Source organism: Littorina saxatilis, linkage group LG2, assembly GCF_037325665.1.
Source record: "Littorina saxatilis isolate snail1 linkage group LG2, US_GU_Lsax_2.0, whole genome shotgun sequence".
In the NCBI taxonomy this organism is placed as follows: Eukaryota; Metazoa; Mollusca; class Gastropoda; order Littorinimorpha; family Littorinidae; genus Littorina; species Littorina saxatilis.
The window spans coordinates 90,312,832-90,337,831 of NC_090246.1; the positions used below are offsets into that span (position 1 = coordinate 90,312,832).

Consider the following 25,000-nt stretch of genomic DNA (forward strand, 5'->3'; position numbering starts at 1 on the left):
AACGTGACTAAAACCTAAGTTACAAAGAGATTGTCTAACAAATTGTAGCCATGGCGTTTCTGTCGGATGGAGCAACATTGAGTCATATAATTGATGTATATACGAATCTTGTTTGGAGTCTAGAATATGCGCCCAGAATGCTATTGTTTGTGATAACATTTTTAATCCTAAAGGGAACCTTCCTAATTCCCCCAGTACAGGTATCCACATAGCTTTTCTATGAACTCCAAGAAGGAATCGACAAAATTTGATATGAACAAATTCATGAGGAGTTTTGCTAGATAAACATGATCCAAAGAAATGATCAGTATTTGTTTGTTTTATTTTATTATTAAACGTAAACGGATACCAGATTTCAGCGCCATATGTTAATATCGGATTTACAAGTGAATCAAATAAATGTATCATTGTGTCTATTTGCACGTTTTGATTGCTGAAAATTCTGCGGAGGGAATGTGCTGCTTTATTACCTTGTTAAGTTGTTTACTTAAATGATCTTGAGCTGTATCAAAATTTCCATTCTTGTTGAATATGACCCCTAAATATTTATATTGATCTGTTACTTTGATTACATCAGTTCCACATTTAAATATTGTGTGCATTTTTGGATTTATATGACAAAATACTATAATTTTTGTTTTTTCTATGTTAATTTTCAAACCCCACTGTAGGCAATAGTTATTTAGATAATCTAACTTATTTTGTAATCCTATTTTTGATTTTGAAAGAAGTACTAGATCATCTGCATACAGTAGACACGATATTTTTGTATTCTGGTTAATGTATGGCGAATCAACGTCAGGCATTCCATCTGTTATATCATTAATGAAAATATTAAAAAGAGTTGGGCTTAATGTATTTCCTTGATGTACTCCTTTTTTAACCAATACATCTGGTGAATATCCACCTTGCATTTGTGTGCATATCTTTATATTTGTACACTCACGTGTGTGTGTGTGTGTGTGTGTGTGTGTGTGTGTGTGTGTGTGGGTGTGTGAGAGAGTAAGCCAATAACTCGCTTAGTTAGTTTTTGTTTGCAAGTCTGTCTGTCAGTCTGTTTGTCGATTGCCGGCGAACGAGTTAGTCAGTCAGTACTGGTAAGAGAGTTAATTCGGTAGTGTCTGTCTTTGTCAATGCATATTTGTGTCTGTACATCAGTTTCTGTTTTGTTTGTGTGCGTGTTGGTGGGGAGAGTAAGGGAGGGGGGGGGGGGGCTTGGTGATAGAGGCTCAGATAACAAGACAACGTGTTCAAATCACTGGCAAAGTGATGACAACCAATTATCATATATACCTACAAATGACACGAGAACGACTTAGTATAGCAAGAGAAGCTACTTATCTCTAATTATTTTTTTCAATTTGCGTTGGATATTAGCCTACATGCACTCGTGGTATTATGTGGGGACCACACCCATGTATTGTTATTGTACAATCCACGAGACTATATTACAGTATGTTTATTGATCGAGACACGAAGACTCGGTCTGTTTGGGGGGGGGGGGGGGGGGGGTGAGATGAAGGGAAAAAGAAAGAGGGAAAAGAAACATTTGTATTAACAAGAAAAACAAAGTTACGAATCACTGTTCTGAGTTTGTAAAAAATGTGTTAATAGATTGCAAATATAAATAAGTTGTTATTTGTACACATTATTAAAGGACCGCATTTCGTCAAATCTGCCACTGTGCCCGTTGTTTTGCTGACAACGGACACATACAATCATGTCCTCTGGCACTTTTGAATACATGTTTCTTAAACTGTTCCAGAGAGCAACAAAACCAAAACAAAATTTACGAATAGACGATGTTCGGAAATAACTATGTCGGGTTTGTGTGGGTTGTGAAAGAATGAATATATAGATAGTCTTGCTTTTAGCTAGTCAAACTATTCCACATAACATTATAGGCCGGTCACCAACGAGGGGTGTGTCTAAAACACGTGGACAAGGAGCACGTGTAGAAAGCTTGCCTCACTAAAAGCAAGAGTATTTACTCGTTCACAATCCATACGAACCCGACAGAGTTATTTCCGTAATTCGTCTATTTGCACGACCGTGTCCCTGTAGTTTGCATGGGATTCTTTTCACAAGAAGGAGAGTGACGGAAAAGTGAATTCACAATAATTATACTCAGCATAACTATCAACATTTGCAACGAAAGCAGATGTTTTTGAATTCTTGGCGTTCAATCAGGCTCTGGGTCATAGGCGTGGATTCAGTTTCTTGAATACATCTGGCTTGACCAGAGTAGCGAAGGAGAAGAAGACTAGAGTTGAGCCTTTTCTTTATAAGGCTCATATATTTTATATGCGCATAATTAACAAGCAGGTCCGGCTCGATATGGTGTCCTAGTTTGACGTAGATGTTAGAGGAAATGACAAACTTCGTACCACTTGGTCACTTCAAAAGTTCGAGATCATGGACGATGTTAACGCAGTGCGATTTTTCCTTTTACATTTTTGTTTTTCTAAATGACTTTTTTCGTCCGCGTACAACAACATGGCCTTCAAACTGCATACGTGCAGCCTGTCATGAACCTAGTCTTTCGGATGAGACGAAAAACCGAGGTCCCTTCGTGTACACTACATTGGGGTGTGCACGTTAAAGACCCCGCGATTGACAAAAGGGTCTTTCCTGGCAAAATTGTATTGGCATAGATAAAAATGTCCACCAAAATACCCGTGTGACTTGGAATAATAGGCCGTGAAAAGTAGGATATGCGCCGAAATGGCTGCGATCTGCTGGCCGATGTGAATGCGTGACGTATTGTGTAAAAAATTCCATCTCACACGGCATAAATAAATCCCTGCGCCTTGAATCCGTATGTTGAAATATGCGCGCGATAACAAGCAGCATAAAATAAACATAAATAAATAACCTTGCTTGTTTAGAGAGTTTCTTCACCTCGGAGTCGGGCTTATTAACTCCCCTTATAACGAGCGATTTCGTTTTGTATTTCACTCGTTTTTATCAATCGTGTTGGCTATTTTAAAACAAAATTCACACAATCAAGGTTTTAAATCCTTCTGCGTTGAGTTCACACATCTGTATTCTGATCAAGTTACTAGCTTGATTGAATCTTATTATTACATGTACTTGGAAAGGGGATGGGGCGAAAAGGGGGGGGGGGGGGAGAGGGTGCTGGCATGACATTTACAACTAATCAGTTACTTATCTTGCTAATCCGTTGCAACAACGGTGTTGCTGTTGGGTTTCAAAACAATTATTCCGGATTCTTGGCAATTATCAGCGACCGTTATTCGGTTCGGAACCAGAGACAACCGAATATTTGACCAACCATAATTTCTGGGATATAAGGATATGTGATTTAGCTAACTTTATTCAGAAATCATCCGCTTTTCATGTGGTATGATTTGTATTGGATAACAATAACACAAATAGGAACCATCACTCATTAAAGTGGGTAGACCGTCACCAATCACAAAGATATTAGCTTTGTTTTTTTCAGACTGCCAAAAGTTCACGTAAACCAGCATGCGTACTTGCTTTATGCAAGTTAGTTTCTGTATTTACACCCCCGGTATAGGGGTGTGTATAGGTTTCGGTCGATGTGTTTGTTTGTTTGTTTGTTTGTTTGTTTGTTTGTGTGTTTGTGTTCGCATATAGATCTCAAGAATGAACGGACCGATCGTCACCAAACTTGGTGAACAGGTTCTATACATTCCTGAGACGGTCCGTACAAAAATTGGGACCAGTCAAACCAGTTAGGGAGTTATTGGTGGATTAAAATTATACAAGGACTTATAGAGGGACATCTTAATGGTCAAAGGGAAATAACCATTCTCACTCAGTCACTGCCACCAACTGAGAAGGTTATTTCCCTTTGACGGGGGTGTTTTTCCTACCTCGGAGGAATTTCTTGTTGTACATAGATTTACACCACAATTGGCACACAAGCTTTTAGGACTAAGACATAAGACATAAGACATTTATTGTCCATACAATTAATACAATGGATGGAAAAGTGTGGGTCATCTGCTCTTAAAACAACCAAACAACATATGACAACAACATTAAAAAAACAAAAATAAGAACACTAAAACATACGAAGTAAGAACACCCAAAGTTCTCTAGACAGGCACGTCCGCCACATCCACACTGCACACACACACACACACGCACACACACACACACACACACACACACACACACACACACACACACACACACACACACGCACGCACGCACACACACACACACACACACACACACACACACACACACACACACACACACACACACACTTGCACGCATACTCTCGCGCTCATGAGTTGCGCACATGACTAGGACTATTCCTTATGCTCTACCATCAGAACTCTCATGTCAAGTTGAAACGTTGCATGTGAGTTCTTCCAGGTAATATCCCCAGACAACATTTTCCCCTTTTTTTCGATAGATGTCTTTGATGACGTCACTTCTGGCTTTTTGTAAAAGATGAGGCTGCACTGTCGTAACCTGGTTTTTTATATTTAGTCAAGTTTTGACTAAATATTTTAACATCGAGGGGGAATCGAAACGAGGGTCGTGGTGTATGTGCGTGTGTGTGTGTGTGTGTGTGTGTGTGTGTGTGTGTGTAGAGCGATTCAGACTAAACTACTGGACCGATCTTTATGAAATTTGACATGAGAGTTCCTGGGTATGAAATCCCCGAACGTTTTTTTCATTTTTTTGATAAATGTCTTTGATGACGTCATATCCGGCTTTTCGTGAAAGTTGAGGCGGCACTGTCACGCCCTCATTTTTCAACCAAATTGGTTGAAATTTTGGTCAAGTAATCTTCGACGAAGCCCGGACTTCGGTATTGCATTTCAGCTTGGTGGCTTAAAAATTAATTAATGACTTTGGTCATTAAAAATCTGAAAATTGTAAAAAAAAATAAAAATTTATAAAACGATCCAAATTTACGTTTATCTTATTCTCCATCATTTGCTGATTCCAAAAACATATAAATATGTTATATTCGGATTAAAAACAAGCTCTGAAAATTAAATATATAAAAATTATTATCAAAATTAAATTGTCGAAATCAATTTAAAAACACTTTCATCTTATTCCTTGTCGGTTCCTGATTCCAAAAACATATAGATATGATATGTTTGGATTAATAAATAAATTAAAAACACGCTCAGAAAGTTAAAACAAAGAGAGGTACAGAAAAGCGTGCTATCCTTCTTAGCGCAACTACTACCCCGCTCTTCTTGTCAATTTCACTGCCTTTGCCATGAGCGGTGGACTGACGATGCTACGAGTATACGGTCTTGCTGAAAAATGGCATTGCGTTCAGTTTCATTCTGTGAGTTCGACAGCTACTTGACTAAATATTGTATTTTCGCCTTACGCGACTTGTTTTAAACTCAGTCCGGACTATTGGATTGCATTTCAGCTCGGAGGCTTAAACAATAATTGACGAATGTTTTACTTACAGTTGTCCTTGAAGTCGAATTTTCACTAACAGATTTAAAAAAATGACTGCATTGTATTCCTTATCAATTCCAAAATCTAAAAATATATTGACATGAGCTAAGAAAATTAACTAAAACGTTCGCATGCTTTACCGAGACGAGCACGACCCGTGTCGGTATCGGCTAGCCAAGCCTTACCATATGTAGTCCCGGTGATGACTGGTTTCCAGTGTTCATCTGTTAGTTTCAGGCCGACAGATTGACTCAATGTTTTGATATCGCTTCACGTGACTTGTTGATTTGTTGGCGTTAAAGTCAAGTTCAGAGCAATGCCGGGAACTGCGAGAAGATTTATATCTGAATCTCTTCGCCTGGCCTTATTGTTTTCCTTATTTTTATTTCCTGTCCTTTTTATGACACTGTATTGATCAAACCTCAGAGGTTGGCGTCCCACAAAGGACGGGTATATAATACTGCAAAGCGAATTGCTTGCCTGCAAGTGGCATGAAATGTTAAGCCCTTGTGTTAAAAGAATCCAATAAACAACGTGTTCCACCCAGATACAGGTTTCCATGGCAACTCGTATTAACAGTCATCAACGCAGCTTGGTGTAACAGCCTTGGGAACATTGAACATTGCTACGGTAGGTTTTTTCCGTGCGCGTTCCAAGGGTTGGCTTCGTTAGCTCCTATTCACCTATGTTATGTAGAGAGCGAAAACGGGTGTTGAAAGGGTAATTGTCTCTTGTTGATGTTCATCGGGAAGGGGCACAAAGACTGAAGCCAGCCTGATCACAGGCGGAAGGTATTGGACTACTAATATCACAGAAAGACTACAAGGTACGTCACTCACCTTCGAGTCTTCTGTGTGCTTGGAGTCGCTTCCTGGGGAAAAATATTGTTCAAGACGGTTTGCCTCTTCCTACAGTCTGTGTAAGGTCAAATAAATACAGTTGAATGATTGTTTGAACTGTATGTACCTTTAATTTTCAGCTTCCGTCCGCTGCAGGTTGTTATTAACCATCATTTGGACGAATCTTCGTTTGCGAGCCGCTAACTTCCACTCGGCGTCAAACTCATGCATCCGCACCGAATATGCATACCAGCGCTCATTGGTCTAAAACATATGTAAATATTGTGCAGCAACCACGGGAAAATAATCTTCGAATATCCTGTTATTAACCAATGAGTCGCACTACCCCAAAGTCAAGGGATCTCTTAGTCCCTTTTCGCCGTTATCCCATTTCACCCCCATCCCATTTCGCGACATTTCACAGGCCAAGTGACATTTTACCACCATATCATGTACCATTAGCTCCACTTCCCATTTTGGCGCAATCCCGTTTCGCCGTTAGCCCATTTCGCCCCCATCCCATTTTCGCGACATTTTACAGACTAAGTGTCATTTTACCACCATGTCATGTACCATTAGCTCCACGTCCCATTTTGGCGCAATCCCGTTTCGCCGTTAGCCCATTTCGCCCCCATACCATATTTGCGACATTTCACAGGCCAAGTGTCATTTTACCACGGTGTCACACCACTAGCGCCACATTCCATTTGTCGCCATGCCGTTTTGCCGTCATCCCATTTCGCCGCAATCCCTATTTTGCGACATTTTGGATTGTGGCAAAAAATGGGATTTTGCGTAAACGGAATGTCTTCCTAGTTGAATAACGCAGTATAGTAGTATAGTGAGGCTTGGCAAGAAGAATAAATCAAAAATGGGATGGCGGCCAATGGGATGGTGTCAAAATGGGATGTCGCGCTATTGTTATGACACGGTAGTAAAATGACGCTTGGCTTGTGAAATGTCGCGACAATGGGATGGGGGCAAAATGGAATGGCGGTGAAACGGCATGGCGGCCAAATGGGATATGTTGTCAAAATGGGATGTCGCGCTATTGTTATGACTTGTTGGTAAAATGACGCTAGCCTTGTGAAATGTCGCAAAAATGGGATGGGGCAAAAAATGGGACGGCGGCAAAATGGGATTGCACCAAAATGGGATGTGGATCTAAAACCACCCCCACCACTCAGCGTAGAGGCTCTAAACAAGAAAAATTAATAATAATAAAAGGCATGCATTACTTTGTGGAATGCGATATTTTTACATTTTTTACAAATCGCGGTTTTTGGTTCGACGTGATTTGTAAAATGTTTTTACATTTTTACAAATCACAGGTTAACAACACCTCTTTTGTTTGATGATCTCAAAAAAGGACTCAAGCCTGGTTGACCCTCGAAAAATGTCAAGGTCATAGCGGGGTAATGTTTGGGTTATGAAAAACAAAATTTTGAGGTTTTCTCATTATGTTTTTGAAGCTAGAGATTTGAAACAAGACACACTTCTAGGGTTTTATGAACTCCCGACTTGACTCAAGTCTGGGAAAGTTTTGATGAATTAATTTCTTCAAAAACACTGGTGGTTTTTAAGAGCTTAATTCACACAAAAGTCCAACCCTGCATAGGAAGAAGTCTCGATATTGATTGACGGACGGGACGGACACGTGTCAACTTTATGTGCAGACCCAGAGACGGAAGCCATGTCCCATCCCCGTGTCATCACAATGGCACGTAAAAGACCTTGGTCATTCTGCCATAAGTGCAGGTGGCTGAATACACCTAAACACGCAGACACCTGGGTAGCGCGACTCCGTTGCTGCTAGCTTTCCACTGGGAGGAAGCGACCCGAATTTCCCAGCGATGGGACAATAAAGTAATGAAAATGAAAAAAAAAAAAAAAAAAAAAAAAAAAAAAAAAGAAACATACTAGCCGTGGAAGAACCTGTTGTTCGTGATTTGTTTTTAATTAGAATGATGTTAGTATTAAGCCGAGATCGATGAAGTCTACCGTTGCAATTAGAGAAACTGAAATCTACTAATGCTTGGCATGAAAACCATGGGATGAATTAACGTGTTCAATTTCCATAAATGGGGGTGGTCAATGGAGGGTATATGTGAGTGGCTTAATTGCTTGTTAACACGAATGGATAAAAGGGCTGACTAATGAAAATATTAATTTTGTCATGTGTGTTTGTAGTCGATCGTGTTTTCGTTAACGTCAATAACATTTTTGTGGTATTGTTATAAGCGTGATAGATAAAGGTTGCTCGTCAAAGTCCTAATCAGGTTAATTCTTTTTAGCATACATTTTTTCAGTATGCGCCTTTCTCTGTCTGTCTGTCTGTCTGTCTCTCTCTCTCTCTCAATGTGGATGCCTCTTAGTATTTCTCTCTGTGTCTTCGTCTCTTTCTGTGTCTGTCTGCCCGTCTCTCTCTCTCTCTCTCTCTCTCTCTCTCTCTCTCTCTCTCTCTCTCTCTCTCTCTCTCTCTCTCTCTCTCTCTCTCTCTCTCTCTCTCTCTCTCTCTCTCTCTCTCTCTCTCTCTCTCTCTCTCCGTTGATGATTTTTTTTCCATTTCCCGTTGATGAATTTTTTTTCATTTTCCATTGATGAGTGTTATCCCCTTTTTCCGTTGATGAATTTTCCCCTTCCTTCCGTTGATGACTTTTTCTCCCCTTCCTTCCGTTGATGACTTTTTCTCCACTTTCCGTTGATGACCTTTTCTCCATTTTCCGTTGATGACTTTTTCTCCACTTTCCGTTGATGAATTTTCCCCCTTCCTTCCGTTGATGACTTTCTCCCCACTTTCCGTTGATGAATTTTCCCCTTCCTTCCGTTGATGACTTTTTCTCCCCTTCCTTTCGTTGATGACTTTTTCCCATTTTTCGTTGATGACCTTTTCTCCACTTTCCGTTGATGACTTTTTGCCCATTTTCCGTTGATGACTTTTTGCCCCTTTTCCGTTGATGACCTTTTCTCCACTTTCCGTTGATGACTTTTTGCCCATTTTCCGTTGATGACTTTTTGCCCATTTTCCGTTGATGACTTTTTGCCCATTTTCCGTTGATGACTTTTTCTACACTTTCCGTTGATGGCTCTTTACCCCACTTTCCGTTGATGACTTTTTACTCCACTTTCCGTTGATGACCTTTTCTCCATTTTCCGTTGATGACTTTTTCTCCACTTTCCGTTGATGACCTTTTCTCCATTTTCCGTTGATGACTTTTTGCCCCTTTTCCGTTGATGACCTTTTCTCCACTTTCCGTTGATGACTTTTTGCCCATTTTCCGTTGATGACTTTTTGCCCATTTTCCGTTGATGACCTTTTCTCCATTTTCCGTTGATGACCTTTTCTCCACTTTCCGTTGATGACTTTTTGCCCATTTTCCGTTGATGACTTTTTGCCCATTTTCCGTTGATGACTTTTTGCCCATTTTCCGTTGATGACTTTTTCCCCACTTTCCGTTGATGGCTCTTTTCTCTATTCATGTATGCATTGAAAACGAACATTAACGTCATAACATTATATCTTCTTCTCCTACTACTGTTCGGTTTCCAAGGAAACTGATCAAGTTTTCCAAGCAAGTGGCACGTGGAGAGACAAAACACGTGATGGACGAAGAAAATGAGAACTATTACGCCCAAGTGCTTAGCGGCTTGGTGCTAACTGGAAGTGCGACTGATAATAGCAGGTATTTTGCAGGATTCCTTTGACCTTCTCTTCCCTTTTGAAGTTCAAGCCTTTTGTTCCTCTTTGTGGCGTGAAGCTCAGTGGTTGTTAACCTGGACTGTCTTGCATGGTTGTTTGTCTTTTTGATCTGATTTCAAGCGTCTGTGTTCTTCTTCGTGTCGTGAAGCTCAGTGGTTGTTCACCTGGACTGTCTTGCATGGTCGTTTGTCTTTTTGATCTGATTTCAAGCGTCTGTGTTCCTCTTCGTGTCGTGAAGCTCAGTGGTTCTTCACCTGGAATGTCTTGCTTGGTTGTTTGTCTTTTTGATCGAAGTTCAAGCCTCTTTGTTCCTCTTCATGGCGTGAAGCTGGTTGTTTGACTGTAAATGTCTTGCACGGGTGTTTGTCTTTTTGATCGGGGGGATCTTAATTGAGGGTTCCACTGTGCCTTCTTTCCCGTGTAGAACCAACTTGCAGATAACAATAGATCTATCCAGTTTTTTTTCTGGGATTAAGAGCGTGCTTCCACTTGGATGTGTTAAAAGTCTCTGAGTCTGCGTGTTTTTATCTGGCCAAAGTGCGTGTGTGCGTGCTTGCGCGCGCGCGCGTGTGTGTGTGTGTGCGTGTGTGTGCGTGCGTGTGTGTGTGTGGTGTGTGCGTGTGTGTGTGTGCGTGCGTGTGTGTGTGTGTGTGTGTGTGTGCTTGCGTGCGTGTGTGTGTGTGCGTGTGCGTGCGCGTGTGCGTGTGTGTGTGTGTGTGTGTGTGAGTTCGTGCGTGCGTGTGTGCGTGTGTGTGTGTGTGTGTGTGTGTGTGTGTGTGTGTTTTCTGAAACAATTTCGTGACTGACAGCTTTGTCAATCTGCGAAGTTTAATTCAGCAAAACAATCCCAATCTGCGGAGAAAGTAGCAAGGCCATTGATGTTCGGTATTCGTCCAAGTGGAAGGATGTTATTTGTTATTCCATGTAGACAAGCCTGGGCGTGTCAGTGGTGGTTTGCGTGATCTTTTGCACGGGAAGAAAATTACATTTAATACACTAGTTTTGATGCTTGCTGTTTTCCTTCTTGTCTGTGTGATGATGATCAGGTTGACAAACAGGTATGCCATTTGTTAATTGTTTCTGGTTTTGCTCTTGATCGTTTGACGTCACACGCTGTCATTGTCGGGTTTGTTGTTAATAGGTTGTCTTACAGTTGATATTGTTTTTTTTCTGATTGTCAGACGACACACTCCGTCATCTTGTTTGTTTTGTTGTGATAAATGTCATTGACACAGTTGATGTTGGTCGTTTTCTGATTTTCTGACGTCACCCTGCAGCTCGTTGTCTCGGTCAGCAAAGGTTAATGACATATAATTATGTATGCAAACAGTCCAAGTTTCGAGTGATGTTATAGCTCTCGGTGATCAAGACTGAACATAATTATGATTTTCAGTCGTAGCTTTCTTTCACGGATGGTAAACCCGTGCAATTTGTTTCCTCGGCAGATGTTGATATGACTTTGATTGTGTGAGCGTTGCACGATGTGTTCGTGTGTTTTTCATTGGTGTGTCCCCCTCTTTATCTTTTGTTTATTTGCCTCGATCTTTACTGCACGTATCGGAGAAATTGCTGTGCTTGCACTGACTTTTTTTGGTCATGTCAATGTTGGTTTATTGAGCACCGGGACGTTCTTCCTTTATGAGACTTGGCCACAATGTAAATCAGATTAATTGAATGTTCTTCTGTGCGTGAGTGCGTGTGTTTACTGGCACTCTTCCTCAATTTCTTGTCTGTTAGTCTAGAATATGGTGTCCTGTGTCAATTTGTGTTGGGTAAGCATTCTTTGATCATTTCATCTTCTAACTAAAATATTAAAATATTTTGTGTGCGCTGTGTTTGGAAAATATGAGATCAAGTTTTACATCTATGATGTCTTTTTTTTTTTTTTTTTTTGTAAACGCAAAAAAAATAACCTGTCTTGAAGATTATCGAGTTTTCTGGAGAGCTGCACTAGCACACAAATGTATGTCAATTATTAGTTTTTAAACAAATGAAATGCAGAGTTTTTAAACAAAAAAGCAACAACAACAACACCAACAACAAAAACACAACAACAACAACAACTAAAACAACAACATCCGGTCGAGAAAGGGAACTTTTCTTTTCTAAAAGTTGCCATAAGATGCCATAAAATGCCATAGGATCATCACATTAAGAACTTACCGAGAGCCCCTCGTAGTCGTAGACTTAGCAATCGCAGACTACTTCTCTCTAGCACGAGGCATAAAAGTTTTGAAGAAAAAGGGAGCCATGAATCTGAAACAAAAATCAAACAAGCATTCAAAGCACATAGATTTGGATTGTGTGTGTTTTTGTATTTTATCAAAAGACACAGATGATGATTGCCTTTTTTATGTCGATCATCCCAGCACTCTAACACTAATCTCTAATGCTAAAGCTCTTACATCAATCACAGTTATTGGCGCTGATCCCTAAGGTTGCTGGCTTGCAATGTCAATCGGAAAAAGATTAACTAATGTTGCGGCCACGCGAGGGCAGAGCTCATGGTCTGCTCAAGGTGACACCAGTACACTTACGGCTGACAGATAGTTCCTCTGTGGAGATGCTCAGAGTCCCTTGGCAAGGATAACGTTCACATCGGAGTCCTCTTCTTCATGGGAGGAGTCTCTGAAATACAGTGGAACTCCACTTTGACGACCCCCCCACCCCCCCCCGCCCCGGATTTAGCTCCCTCCCCCCCCCCCCCCCTGTTTTAAAACCCTGCTCTGTGAGACTTTCTAATCACAATTTCTGAAAATGTAGCTTCCTTTTCGACACTTTCTTTGTTTACGACCTGACTTGCCATTGCGTCGTCTTTGATATTGGGATATTGTACTGAGCTAGCACCTTTGGTATTCAGCGTTCGTAAAGTTCTCTTGGCTGTCTATGAAGTTGCTCAAGAAGTACTTATACTGTCAAGTCGTTCGGGTAGCCACAAGGGACTACATAGAATAGTTGCTATTTCGAGTTCTCTTATGAACGGTCAGTAAAGAAGTACCTTTGCTGTGAGGATGATGAATTACTATTAGGGCTTTGAGAATGGTAGCTGTGGAGACTAGATACTACATGCACTGCCGCATTTCTGGAATGCTTTGGCTGTTTTGGCGAGGTTGGCTTTCCCATCCCGAATGGCCTTGGTTCTGGTCAAATTGTTGTTGCAGGAACTTTTGCCGAACATAAATAACATTGGTCTTTGGCAGTAGAAGTGTAAGTGGTAGAACTTCTTGCATGATTTCTGAAATATGTTGGCTGTTCGAAAGGGGTTTTACTGATCCCAGCGGCTGATTGTTTTGGGGTTAGCATTCCCGAGTGGGGTCATTTGGTTGTCAAGAGGAGTTTTGTTGTAGAAACTATGAAAGGACATCATAGACTTTGGTCTTTGGCAGTGGTAGAGTAAATGGTAGAACTTCTAGCTCGATTTCTGAGATATTTTGGCTGTTCAAAATGAGTTTTGACTTATCCGAGTGGCTCAGTATACTTCGAAGTGCTGTTTCAGAAAGAGCATGAGACTGTGGGTCACAAAGTCAGCACATTTAATGATTATATTAAATAATGTTGTCTGCTTTTGGATTTAGTAGATCGGGTCAAAAACAGGAATCCCAAGAGCAGCAAATTGATCGCTTCCAGAAGGCGGTTATGCCTGTCTCTCGTTTCAGCATGAAATGTGAACTCGGCATCAGCTGGTCTTCTTTTGACCACAGCTGTCACTCATTACAACCTCTTTGAACACGCCAGATATGTAAAAGCGCGTGAGGAAAAGGGGGATACTGGCATTTTTGTTTGTTAATAAAAGAGAGAAAAAAATCCCCAAACAAATAGACTGCTAACGTTCCTAAATTCAGAATAAAAAACAAGACAGCTATGTTATTGGAACGTTTCATTTATGACAAAACAAAAAGTTATGTTTACTCATCTTCGACCCAGTGGTATTTTAGTTGAACAGACAGACAAATACTTTAAAAAGAACAAGTGTAATAGTTTATTTTCTGTAGTATAAGTGTTTGTCTGTCTGTCCACCTACAAGACCGCTGGTTCAAAGATTAGTGAACGTAACGTTTTGTTGTGTCATACATTAAACGTTGCAATAACATACCTTTCCTGTTTCTTGATTATGAAAAGAGAGAAGTGTGTAATGTCATAAACTCGAGCAAAGGGTGCTTAGTAACATTCACTTAAACAGATTCATTATATCTTTCCTTATTTAGAAATTTGTACGTTTCTGAAAATTGTTGCACAGGGGCACAAACATATATAAAGAGACGCAGGCTTTTAGATCTGTCCATGACTGGGCCGGACCTTACACGATCATTTCTAGGAAATTGAATGAGAAGGTGCGAGTTTTCCATAAACGACATAGTTATAACCTGTCCAGTTTCTATAATTTCGCAAAACCATTTCTCGTGTATATAGAGTTTGACCCTGCAGAATGTAAAAAAAGCTGAAATTGTAACAATCGGTAAATTTTCACCCACCATTTTTAGAACGTGTATTGCTAGTTATGCCCGTTTTTCTCAAACGCATTACGTGTTTATGATTGCTGCCTACTGTCGTGTTGACTGTGACGTATGATGATTACGTGTCTACGCCCATTCAGACTAATTCTAACGATCATAATTAGGTCTCGCCTGACAAAGGTCACTGTGAAGTAATAGGTGTTTCTTGGCTCTAGCTTTGTCCTCTCCGCCATCCCAGAGACAAATTGTTATGCCAGCATCATAATTCAATGTGAGTAGGTGATTTGATAAAGAATTAACGAGTAAACAAGCTGTATACATAACCAGGGAATTTGTCCTTTCGGATGCTGGGCACGGTATAGTAGTCTCTGTTCATTTTCTGACTATTGTGCGGTTCTCTTGGTGTTTGAAAGCTAACAAGAGCCTAGTCGTTGGTGAAGAAACAAACGAACGACTACACACTCACACACACACACACATACACACACACACGCACACACACACACACACACACACACACACACACACACGCAAAAAATCAACAACAACAACAAAATAAAAGAAAACATAATAAATTCATACAAAAGACAACACACAGATTAACAGACACGCAGCATTATATTGCATACTCTTTCCTCATTGACGCGGTCTTCGGCAGGCAGCATCGTGGCAGGCGAAGGGCTAACTGGGTGTGTCCATGATGGTGTCTTTTGCACGCGACCTCCGTTTGCTGCGTAGTTATTTATTGATTAACCACTCACCTGCTAGTAGCATCAGTAAGACTCGACGTTTGATGTTGTCTTTGGCTTTTCTGCGCATGACAGCCACGAAGGAGGGGGGGGGGGGGGGGGTGGCGTAGAGAGAAAGAGAGAGAGGGGGGGGGGGGGGGCGATGGAATGGAGAACTGTGGGTGGGTCTTGCTGGTGCTTAGTGCGTGGTGCAAACTCGCGCTGGTGATAGAACTGACGTGTGTGTCTTCAGCAGATCGCCTCAGTTGTTCGTTAGGCCTTGACGGTTCAACAGTGATTTTCAGCTCGTCAATTCTTTGTCAGAACTTTTCAGCAACAGCCCTTGCTTGATTGACCAAGACTGCTCAGCAACACAGGGTCTTTTTCACCGAGACTGCTCAGCAGCTCATTGTGTGCTTTTCCAAGACTGGTCAGGAACTTTTCAAGTTCAAGGTGTTTGTCCAGGATTGATCAGCAAGCAGCTGCGTAGTTTTCCAAGAACTGTCGTTGTTCAAGACTTCAATATTACTGTTTCATTGGACCTCCAAAGACTGTTTCGCATCTGAGCGCATAATTGCTCAGCATTGCTTGATTATTATTAAATCTCGCCGTCGTTTGCTTGGCTGGTTTTGGTTGTGCTCCCAGTTCCTCGACTTCTGTCCTCTTCGTCGTTTTGGGGTGCCCGCTTGTACTGCCATTCTGATCGATGGTGCTGTGAGTATACGTCGTGAATTTGTTATCGTTTGCCGAACTAGAGTTATCTCTGTCTCTCCCTTTGTCGCTGCCTGTCTGTTTGTGTGTCTGTTTGCCTTTTTACATTTAGTCAAGTTTTGACTAAATGTTTTAACGTAGAGGGGGGAATCGAGACGAGGGTCGTGGTGTATGTGTGTGTGTCTGTGCGTGTGTGTGTGTGTGTGTGTAGAGCGATTCAGACTAAACTACTGGACCGATCTTTATGAAATTTGACATGAGAGTTCCTGGGTATGAAATCCCCGAACGTTTTTTTCATTTTTTTGATAAATGTCTTTGATGACGTCATATCCGGCTTTTCGTGAAAGTTGAGGCGGCACTGTCACGCCCTCATTTTTCAACCAAATTGATTGAAATTTTGGTCAAGCAATCTTCGACGAAGCCCGGACTTCGGTATTGCATTTCAGCTTGGTGGCTTAAAAATTAATTAATGACTTTGGTCATTAAAAATCTGAAAATTGTAAAAAAAAATAAAAATTTATAAAACGATCCAAATTTACGTTCATCTTATTTTCCATCATTTTCTGATTCCAAAAACATATAAATATGTTATATTTGGATTAAAAACAAGCTCTGAAAATTAAATATATAAAAATTATTATCAAAATTAAATTGTCCAAATCAATTTAAAAACACTTTCATCTTATTCCTTGTCGGTTCCTGATTCCAAAAACATATAGATATGATATGTTTGGATTAAAAACACGCTCAGAAAGTTAAAACAAAGAGAGGTACAGAAAAGCGTGCTATCCTTCTTAGCGCAACTACTACCCCGCTCTTCTTGTCAATTTCACTGCCTTTGCCATGAGCGGTGGACTGACGATGCTACGAGTATACGGTCTTGCTGAAAAATGGCATTGCGTTCAGTTTCATTCTGTGAGTTCGACAGCTACTTGACTAAATGTTGTATTTTCGCCTTACGCGAGTTTCTTGTTGTTGTCTCTGTATGCTAGTTTGTCTGTCTGTCTGCTTTTCTGTCCGAGTCTGTTTGACTCTCTCTCTCTTCCGCCCCGACACCCCTCCCCTCCGCACCGACACCCCTCCCCCTTTCACTGTCTGTCTGTAAATGTGTGTGTGTGTGTGTGGGTGCGTGCGTGCGTGTGTGTGTGTGTGTGTGCGTTTGTGCGTGCATGCGTGCGTGCGTGCGTGTGTGTGTGTGTGTGTGTGTGGTTTACATTACATGATAAGGGTACAAAGGTAGTTCCGAATGACGGAATGTTGAAAATTGAATAACATTTCAGCAGAATTTAGTTCAGTCTTGAAATATTGCGCAATGTTTTAAGTTCTCCTAGGAAAAGTTCCTGTTTTTTGTTGGTGCAAGTGAGCAAACGGCAATTCTGTTGTTTCTGTGACAAGCCTTCATCCATGCCCCAAGTGAGCAAACGGTAATTCTGTTGTTTCTATGACAAGCCTTCATCCATGCCCCAAGTGAGCAAACGGTAATTCTGTTGTTTCTGTGAGAAGCCTTCATCCATGCCCCAAGTGAGCAAATGGTAATTCTGTTGTTTCTGTGAGAAGCCTTCCTCCATGCCCCAAGTGAGGTCACTGCATGATTGATAAAACATTGAAAGCAATTAAATACAAGGGCAAACATCTAATTGAATTCTCTCAAAGCTGTTGGTATTTTCATCTGGAATTACTGGATATTTCATGATGATGATGATGATGATGATGATGTTGATGATGATGATGATGATGATGATGATGATGATGATGATGATGATGATGATGATGATGATGGGAGAGGCAATGATCGAATTCTTTATACATGTGTAACATGAATGAATGTGCTGTTGCCCACAGACATCCTTACCAGCGAGAGAGAGAGAGAGAGAGAGAGAGAGAGAGAGAGAGAGAGAGAGAGAGAGAGAGAGAGAGAGAGAGAGAGAGAGAGAGAGAGAGAGAGAGAGATTATCATAACAAATTCCCTATCACACAGAGATGTCAGAAAAAGGATTTATTGACTCATTGTCCTACTTTTCAAGCCTTTTGTGACATTGTTCAGTTTAATACAACTTTTATAGTTGAGAGTGTTGATCTTAGCACAAGAATTCAGACAAACTTTTTTTAATCTTTTTTGGAGTTTTCCGTCACAAGGTAAAACCTATTCTCACAACATCTACTTCCAAGCTCTTATTCCCATTAATCCGATTCGTGGAAGAGAGTGGGTGGAAATTTAATCTTTTTAATTGATCATTCTTACTGAGTGGAAACATTACTACTAGAAGTATGACTGTTCATGCCTGGTAAAAAAAATCGTTTTTTGTCAAAGTTCTTTGTTAAAGAAAGGGTTTAGGCTCGTTAGGGTTACTTCTAGGTAAAATGTCAGACACGCGTTTTCAGTTTGTAGTCACATTATAAGACCTATTCTTCCAACTTGTACTCTCAAGCTCATTTCAATCAAACTTACTCGTAATTGACAGTGGATTTTAACTTGTATCAACGTTCTTTGTCAATGAAAGTTTTATATTCTTGCAAAATGTCGCCTTTTGTCCGAATTATTTGACGAAAGTTGTCTACTTAAGAAAGACTTTTTCATAAGATGTCAGACATATAAAAACCCACTTTTTGTTTTAGTTTTCAGTCACATCATAAAACCTATTATCACGAGATCTACTTCTAAGCTTATTCCCATTAATCTGGCTCGTAGGAGAGAGTGGAGTTGTAATCTAAACTTTGTCATATTGATCAGTCTTGCTGAGTGAGAAATTGATACCAGAGGATTGAAATCGTGATTTTACTTTGCAAAATGTCGACGGTGCGTCAGCGGCAATGACGCAAATACAACAAGTGATTAATTGCTTGCACGATGTTCTTTGCCATGCTAGAGGGGAAATATTAAAACAATATTATCTCGGTCTTTTGACTTATGTATATGATTACCATGTACATATATGGTATAAGTTTGTGGTACCAGCAAGGATATTATATTGTTTGCCGTCGTCGTTAGTTGGAGAAGCGCCGAAGGTTTTTATTTTTAAAACAAATTGTGTACTATATAAATCATCTAGGGCAGGTTCGACTGTAATGTTATGTATCTTAATTATAATTTTGTTGTCTCTTGTTTTTTGTATGGTTTTATATAAATTATCACACTTTTTTCAGCTTCTTGACGTTAATTATTCCTTTCTTTTCTCAACAGCCCCGGCGTTGACAATTCCAAGACTGCGGAAAACAACAACAATCACACACAGTAAGTCATGATTTGTGTGTGTAAGTACATAGTGAGACATCCATTTTTGTGAAGAATTTGTAGTTAGCATCCACCGTTGAGGACTATGTTATAGAATTGTTCCCATACAGTACATGGTAGTTAATGTGAGCTAGTCATTTCCCTATACATGTTAGTGGGAGTTAGACAATGAGAAAGTTAGAGATTGAGTTTAGCGACCTTTGCTCGTCAAACACAAATCGCAACGGCTTTTGTTGAAAATCCCAAGTGTATGCCTTTTCGCTTTTACCTTTGTCTTAGATTCCACAATCACCACTTTCCCTAGGCCGTGTGCATTTGTTCTGGTAAAATTGTCGCTAATGTAGATAAAGGCTTAACCTTGCAGGTGTGAGGTCGTTAAACTTTTGGTGAATAGACGAACTCTGGAACGACTCTGTTGGGTTTGCATGAGTTGTGAAAGAAGAAGAAGAAAGTTTAAGCTTAACGTCCTCACGGCAAAGCCATAAGGGGGCATTTTAGACGGGAAAACCCGGCGTTGTAAAGATAGAATGCTCTTGCTTTTATTGCGGCAAACTTTCCACACGAGCTCCTTATCCACGCGTTTCAGACACACCCCTTGCTAGTGACTGGCTTATAATGTCACGTGGGAAAATTTGCTTCAAAACAAAAGCTGGAGTATTTACTCTTTCACGAAGCATACAAACCCGACAGTTATTTCCGATCATCGTCTATTTAGTAGGAGCCATGGATGTGTTTGTAAGAAGAGGAAGAAGAGCGGCGGTAGAGGGTAGACGACTCTGTACTACCCTTCCCCCTCGTTATTTTTGTAGTGACATTTACATCATTTTTTGGCCATAAAATTGCATTCCATGTGTAGTATTGCACATCCTTGCAGCCGGTTGACGGTTGGTGTATTTGACAGGTTTCTATCAGTGTGGGTGAATTGTTGAGGGTGGTATTTACCGTATTTAACTTGTTTTGTATTTGATGTGACAAAAACAGAATGTTTGTTTTCGTTTTTGTTTATTCTTTGTGTGTACAGTGTGTACATGTTTAACATGCCAAATTTAGACCTTTCCTGTTTGTTCTCAAATGCTCTCCGTCCATCATGTTTTCCAACTGCAAAACAATTTTGAGCAAATGCGTGAATGACATTCAAGTGACAAAATAGAATTCTTTTTCTCTGAACAAAACACTATAGGTCTTTTTGGCAGGGGCTTTCATTTAATTTTGGATGACCGAGAAAAGAGAGCGAATGAAGGTGTAACTCTCGGTGAGTCACGGAAAGACCTGAATTAACTGGAACTGGTCTTTTCGCAGACACTTTGCGGGAAGTCAAAAATTCTGTTACCGTCTCTATTAGTTTTCTTACCAGCGACCTTGAGCTTCATTTGATTCCTGAGACACATTAGTGGAAGATATATCGGTGCGACTATTTGGCAATTTCCAAACCGGTGAGACAATTTATGGAGTTGAAAACGAAAAAGCGGGTAACTAACAACATTTCTAAACGCTCACAATTGCTAGGATTGCCTGAATGTTTTTCTTCAACATTATTGACTACAGTCAAGTTATGCAAGAATATACTGAGGGTTAGGGTTTAGGGTTAGGGTTTTGGGTTAGGTTAGGGTTAGGGTTCTTTTCTTTATTCTAAATTTATTATTATTCATGTATTTATTTATTTTGTTTGTATTTATCTGTCTGAGCGTCAAACTCTCCGCCAACTAAAATATGCTAATGATGGCCTCCGTCTCTTACTGCAAGTCTATGCGGGAGAAGTTAGAGTCTCAGTTAAGAAACTTAAACTTCTCCAATAACCCCTTTTGCAGTGAATCCGAGAGTTGTCCCCACCTTCTTGTTATTGTACAAAAAGAGTTCCCACTGGACTTCCATTTACACAGTAGTGCTGTACTTACAATCACGAATCTATGTCGTGCTACTTCGTTCTTCTTGTATAACTGACTTCTCAAGGGCCGGACCCAGGGGGGGGGGGGGGGGGGAGTTTCCTGTTGCCCGGACCCCCCCCCCCCCCGCCCCCCCCCCCCAGCCTGACCATGTACCTCATCCAAGGGTAAAAATAATAAAGAATAAGATTAACATTTGATCAGTTTGTTTTGCCTTTAAAAATGACAAATTCTTCCAGAATGCGCCAGATTGCACATAATTATTTTAATCTAGATTTCAAAAATGTTCAGGGGGGGGGAATGTCCCCGGACCCCCCCCCCCCCCACCCCCTGGGATGTTCGGGTGCTTCGCACTCTCAACTGTGTACCCCTACCACAATTGAGAACCCCCTCCCCCCCCCCTCACCCTACTTAGGTCCGGCCCTGTTCTCTTATATCCTTTTCATGCCGCGTAACAGCTATTTTTTCCATCAGTGTATTAAAAGAGTCCCCGACGGCCTTAGATTTTCTACAATACCGATGTGTAGTCAACATCAACTGGTAATACAAAATATAAACCGGTATATAGTATAACCGGTTGCCGATTTCTTTTCCGGAGAGTATTGCGAGAATAGATGTCTAATTACCATCAAGTACTCATCCGATGCATGCGCCTTACGTGATAGATCAGACGTAAAAGCAGACGACAGATCAATATGTTTTCGTGTATAATGTCTGCACGAGAGAAGAGTATTGAGACAAGGAAATGTGGTTTAATTATGTCGGAGAATTACGCAAGATGCGTGATACTGTTGTCCTAGACAGGACCATTAAGATAATCAAGTTCGGGTTACAACGGAGAATTACGCAGGATGACTATCACCTGATTGCAAGGGGCTTTTGGATACAATCACATAGCTCAAATCAATTTAATCCGAATCAAAAGCAACAACAGGCTGAGCATAAGTCTTCTTTCCTTGTGTAAGTCAGCAATGGTAACAGACCTTGAAATACGGTCATATAACTCCACGCACCAAGCATTAATAAGGATAATTAGATGGCATCAAATTATGTTCTTCTGGTCAAAGCATGTCGAGCTTAGTCAATGCACAGATATTAAGTACACGTGTGCCCAGTTCTTAGTATAAGAGAATCAAAGAATGCTGAATAGTCAGTGAGTATGAAACTATGCCCCTGTACAAGTAATACACAACATAATTATGTCTTCACCAATAAGGCATGATCGTGATAATGAGGAGCATGAGGTGGAGGAGGAGAATCGTGACATTCGCTTCGCTCTTTGGCGGCAGCAGGACTACAATATGTTTCTGAGTGGGCATGTCTCTGAGAAGGCCAATTTAAAGTAATTGTGTTAGTATACGGTTTTTTGAATTATTTTTTTTATATTTTTTTGTAGCGTTGTTTTGTTTGACTGTCATTTATTTGCTCAATTTGCCAACTGATTTATTTGGCTCATTTTTTGTTTGTGTGTGTGGATGTTTTGTGTCTGTTTGTTTGCGCAAAAAGCATGTATACAGCTGCTCAGATATCATCAACACTGCCCCCCCCCCCCCCCAACGTCCAAAAAATCAAATGAATTTGTAATTAACATCTTTACCCCTTACCCAGGACCGACGGAGCACCGGGACTCGCTTCTGGTGAAAGCACGCGCCTCTCTCGACTATTACTGGCCAAGTCGGCAGCACACGCCCTCATGGCAAAGTGGGTTCCATTCAATACTCTATTACCTGCAACCTGTGCATCTTGAAGTTGTTTCTGTGTCAGTCGGTGTCGGTGTCTTCTTGCTGCTGTATATATAGACCCTCATTTGTTCTTACTTCGTCTGCATTTTCTTGTGCAATCTGTGCATATTGAAGTTGTGCCTGTGTCGGTTGGTGTCGGTGTCTTCTTGCTGCTGTGCGTATACCCTCATTGGTCCTTTTTATATTTAGTCAAGTTTTGACTAAATATTTTAACATCGAGGGGGAATCGAAACGAGGGTCGTGGTGTATGTGCGTGTGTGTGTGCGTGCGTGCGTGCGTGTGTGTGTGTGTGTGTGTGTGTGTGTAGAGCGATTCAGACTAAACTACTGGACCGATCTTTATGAAATTTGACATGAGAGTTCCTGGGTATGAAATCCCCGAACGTTTTTTTCATTTTTTTGATAAATGTCTTTGATGACGTCATATCCGGCTTTTCGTGAAAGTTGAGGCGGCACTGTCACGCCCTCATTTTTCAACCAAATTGATTGAAATTTTGGTCAAGTAATCTTCGACGAAGCCCGGGGTTCGGTATTGCATTTCAGCTTGGTGAATTAAAAATTAATTAATGACTTTGGTCATTAAAAATCGGAAAATTGTAAAAAAAAATAAAAATTTATAAAACGATCCAAATTTACGTTTATCTTATTCTCCATCATTTGCTGATTCCAAAAACATATAAATATGTTATATTCGGATTAAAAACAAGCTCTGAAAATTAAATATATAAAAATTATTATCAAAATTAAATTGTCGAAATCAATTTAAAAACACTTTCATCTTATTCCTTGTCGGTTCCTGATTCCAAAAACATATAGATATGATATGTTTGGATTAAAAACACGCTCAGAAAGTTAAAACAAAGAGAGGTACAGAAAAGCGTGCTATCCTTCTTAGCGCAACTACTACCCCGCTCTTCTTGTCAATTTCACTGCCTTTGCCATGAGCGGTGGACTGACGATGCTACGAGTAAACGGTCTTGCTGAAAAATGGCAGCTACTTGACTAAATATTGTATTTTCGCCTTACGCGACTTGTTTCGTCTGCATTTTCACGTGCAATCTGTGCATTTTGAAGTTGCTTCTGTGTCAGTCGGTGTCAGTCTTCTTACTGCTGTTTTTATCTGCATGTAGATCCTCGTTGGATCATTCTTTATCTGCATTTTCTTGTGCAATCTGTATGTTGAAGTTGTGCCTGTGTCAGTCGGTGTCGGTGTCTTCTTGCTGATGTGCGTGGCTGTATATACACCCTCATTGGTCCATTCTTCGTGTGCATTTTCGTGTGCAATGTGTGCATCTTGAAGTTGTTTGTGTGTCAGTCGGTGTCAGTCTTCTTAATGCTGTATGTAGCCGTATGAGGGTTCCAGTGTGTGAGTTGTACATGGCCGGGTGCTAGAGTGCTGCATGAATGAGTAAGTGCATGTGGAGCTGTATGGCTGGGTGAATTGTGGGTTGCGTACGTCCGAGGGGCACATGAAGCCTGTGTGTCTGAAGTAGTGGGTATGTTGCGTAAGGGTGTGCTGATATTGAACTTCAGTTGTGTTTTGTAAATGTCTATGTATCAATCAATCAATGAGGCTTATATGTATCAGTGTATCATGTCTTGCTACACACATGCCAAATTTCCTTGTATTGATGAGGACAATAAAACTTCTTGTATCTTGTATTGTATCGTTGGTCCATTCTTCGTCTCAAGTAATCTGTGCATGTTGAAGTTGTTTCTGTGTCAGTCGGTGTCTTCTTGCTGCTCTGTGATGGTTAATCTTGTGTTGCACTGGTGCTATGTATTGGTGGCTGTGCAATCTGTGCATCTTCAAGTTGTTTCTGTTTCAGTCGGTGTCAGTGTTTTCTTGCTGCTTTTTGATGGTAATCTTGAGTTGCACGTGTTTTGTCTTGGTGACTGTTCTTTGCTGGTGCTAGGTGATATTTTTAAAAAGAGCGATTTCAATAGCTCATGCATGTTTCAGTTATGTCAAAAGTTGTCTCGGTTGTGGAGGTTTTGTGACGCGATTTCTGGTTGTTGGAACGAATCTGTCCCTTTCCTTATGCACAGAGTTTCACGTTCCGTTGGTTCAGTGTATCTGACCGATTCAATCTTTTCAGATGACGCTTGAGGTGGAGGTTAAGCCAAATAATACCTACAAAAGTCACAGTTTTCAATTGGTTCGTACGTCTTTGTTTGACCAGTACTCTTGATTTTGGTACTGTTGTGTTCCTAAGACTATGCACTTGCCTTTGATATAAGGCTCACTGTGTATAACTGGATCAAACACGGTTGTCGCT

The 25,000-nt window shown here is 40.6% G+C and overlaps 1 protein-coding gene across 4 annotated transcripts in view; it reads left to right on the top strand.

Annotated features, from left to right (window-relative positions):
- The window catches only part of LOC138960119 (uncharacterized), a 34,207-nt gene that overhangs the window by 3,641 nt on the left and 5,566 nt on the right, over nt 1-25,000 (top strand). Inside the window, exons 3-5 of one of the 4 annotated variants that reach the window (XM_070331870.1) lie at nt 9,824-9,955; nt 19,047-19,097; nt 22,589-22,681. In XM_070331870.1, the coding sequence (XP_070187971.1) occupies nt 9,824-9,955; nt 19,047-19,097; nt 22,589-22,681 (276 nt within the window). The remainder of the gene's footprint in view (nt 1-9,823; nt 9,956-19,046; nt 19,098-22,588; nt 22,682-25,000) is intronic. The other 3 variants (XM_070331871.1, XM_070331872.1, XM_070331873.1) reach the window with 3 other exon arrangements.